Here is a 1998-nt window from a genome sequence, read left to right as displayed (position 1 = left end):
CTCATCTTTTCATTCCCTCCTGCTCACCCTCTCCTCTGTAGTTCAACCCCAACACTCCTCTTAAGGCTATGCTCTTCTGCTGGGGCCCCTATGGCATCCTGGCTTTCTACGCTGCTGTGGAGAATGCCAGCCTGGTTTCCCCTAAGCTCAGAATGGTAAGGACAACTGATACATACTTGTACACAAATACCCTGAACTATAATTCATATATTTTAAAAATGCAGCTCATATAAACTATAAACTGCATTTCGAAATGTGATGTTATGCAATTTTTTTTTTTGCACCCCCTCTGGCAGTATAAAAAAAGACATGCAGAGAAAATCCTTGAATAAATGGTCTTAAGAAAAATACATAGACTTTTTCCCCAGGATTATCTCGTTTTTCACCATGAGAATAATTTGAATTATCCTAATATGCAATGCACCTCAAGTTCTTTTTAACCTTCTTGTTCTTGTACCTCTCTGCAGACTGCTCCTATCCTGGCTAAGACCTCTCCGACCTTCAATGTCTTCCTGTACGCTTTGGGAAATGAGAATTATAGAGGAGGCATCTGGCAGTTCCTCACTGGAGAAAAGATTCCTGTGCCTCAAACTGAGAACAAGTCCAAATAAGGTTAATGCTGCTGAAAGGCATACAGATTATAAAGCATCCAGTTTCTCCCTGGAGGGACTAGTGCAGCAGTGGTTCACTGTCCCACTTAGTAAAAATATTTGGACTTGCCTACTTCTGTAATAAACAGGATTTTTTGGAGTTCATATCAAAATGTAATGAGATTTTTATTATTAAGTAAGGGATGACATTTATTGTGAGTTTATCTTAAAACACGTTCACAATCCCTGCTTCTTGTGAAGTGATGTGAGATACATACCCCAGGGCTCTCTCTATTTCTCTATAGTCTCTAAATGTATTTTATCCTGTCCGCTCTGGTCTCAGAATCAAGGGCTCCTGTCTGTCCACAGAGCTAAAAAAGAAATCTGCAGGCAACAGGGCCTTCACCTCTCGGCGCCCCTTCCTCTGGAATAACCACCCTGTTTCCCTGACATTCTGACTCTATAAAGGGCTTTAAATCAGAACTTAAAACCCATTTTTATGCCTCAACTGTCAATTAGTGGCTCATTACCTCAGGCTGTTCACCTGCACCATTACCCCACTGGCAGGACAGTCTCAGTTTCACTGAATCTGTTAACCCTACTGAGTTCTCTCTGTCTCCCTTGTGTCCACATTGTCCCTGTTTTGCTCTACTTCTGTGTGTTTGTTTTATTTCTCCAGATGTGCTTCAGTTTCCCTCTGTGTGTTTGTGTAGTCTGTGTTCTTTCCAGGTCTTTGGGAGAAGTCGTCCTGTGGCCTGCTGTAGGTCCTATTTGTTGGCAGCACCTGGACATTGCTTGATGTGTTTCAACATTGTATTCTTCATATATATTTAAAGTCCATGATGTTGTCATCCTGAGTGTCCATACTTGCAGTTTTACTACATCCTTTATTTTGTACACATAGCGGGTATTGCATGTTTGTCCATCCTGGAAGAGAGATCCCTCCTTTTTTTTGTACATTGATAGAATTAACTAGTCCACTGGCTGACGCCTCTATTACCAAGAGGCCTTCTTGTGTTCAGAATCCTTTTGCCGTTCAGTTCAACCTGTTAAATCAGTGTGCTTCCTCCACTATAATATAATATAATGAAACAAATGGACATGTGACAATAATATACATTCACTCTTGAAACAACAATCAAATGCACACCTACAGTAACACATTAAATATTAGAATAAAAATGTATTTGCTTTGAAGAAACAGTATTGTTCCTGGAATAGTGTTTCAGTGTAATCTGGATTAAAGTGGTGCTCTGCATCACTGCTCTCTGGAAATCGCTGTTTTAGTTCATTGAACTCACTTTGACCAGTAAAGAGATAATATTGTGAACATATGACACTATTTACACCCTGACTTACACACCTACTGTGCACATAAATACAAAGAGAACTGAACATACTGTAGGGA

At 40.1% G+C, this 1998-nt stretch overlaps 1 protein-coding gene across 1 annotated transcript in view; it reads left to right on the top strand.

The window, feature by feature from the left end:
- Positions 1-1906, top strand: part of rgra (retinal G protein coupled receptor a) — a 5434-nt gene extending 3528 nt beyond the window's left edge. The window contains exons 6-7 of the mRNA XM_020603037.1: positions 42-155; positions 468-1906. Of these exons, the coding sequence (XP_020458693.1) occupies positions 42-155; positions 468-611 (258 nt within the window). The 3' untranslated portion in view covers positions 612-1906. The remainder of the gene's footprint in view (positions 1-41; positions 156-467) is intronic.
- The last annotated feature ends 92 nt before the right edge of the window (positions 1907-1998 follow it).

Source organism: Monopterus albus, unplaced genomic scaffold, assembly GCF_001952655.1.
Source record: "Monopterus albus unplaced genomic scaffold, M_albus_1.0 scaffold60.1, whole genome shotgun sequence".
Lineage (NCBI taxonomy): Eukaryota > Metazoa > Chordata > Actinopteri > Synbranchiformes > Synbranchidae > Monopterus > Monopterus albus.
This window is presented reverse-complemented; position numbering and strand designations above follow the sequence as displayed.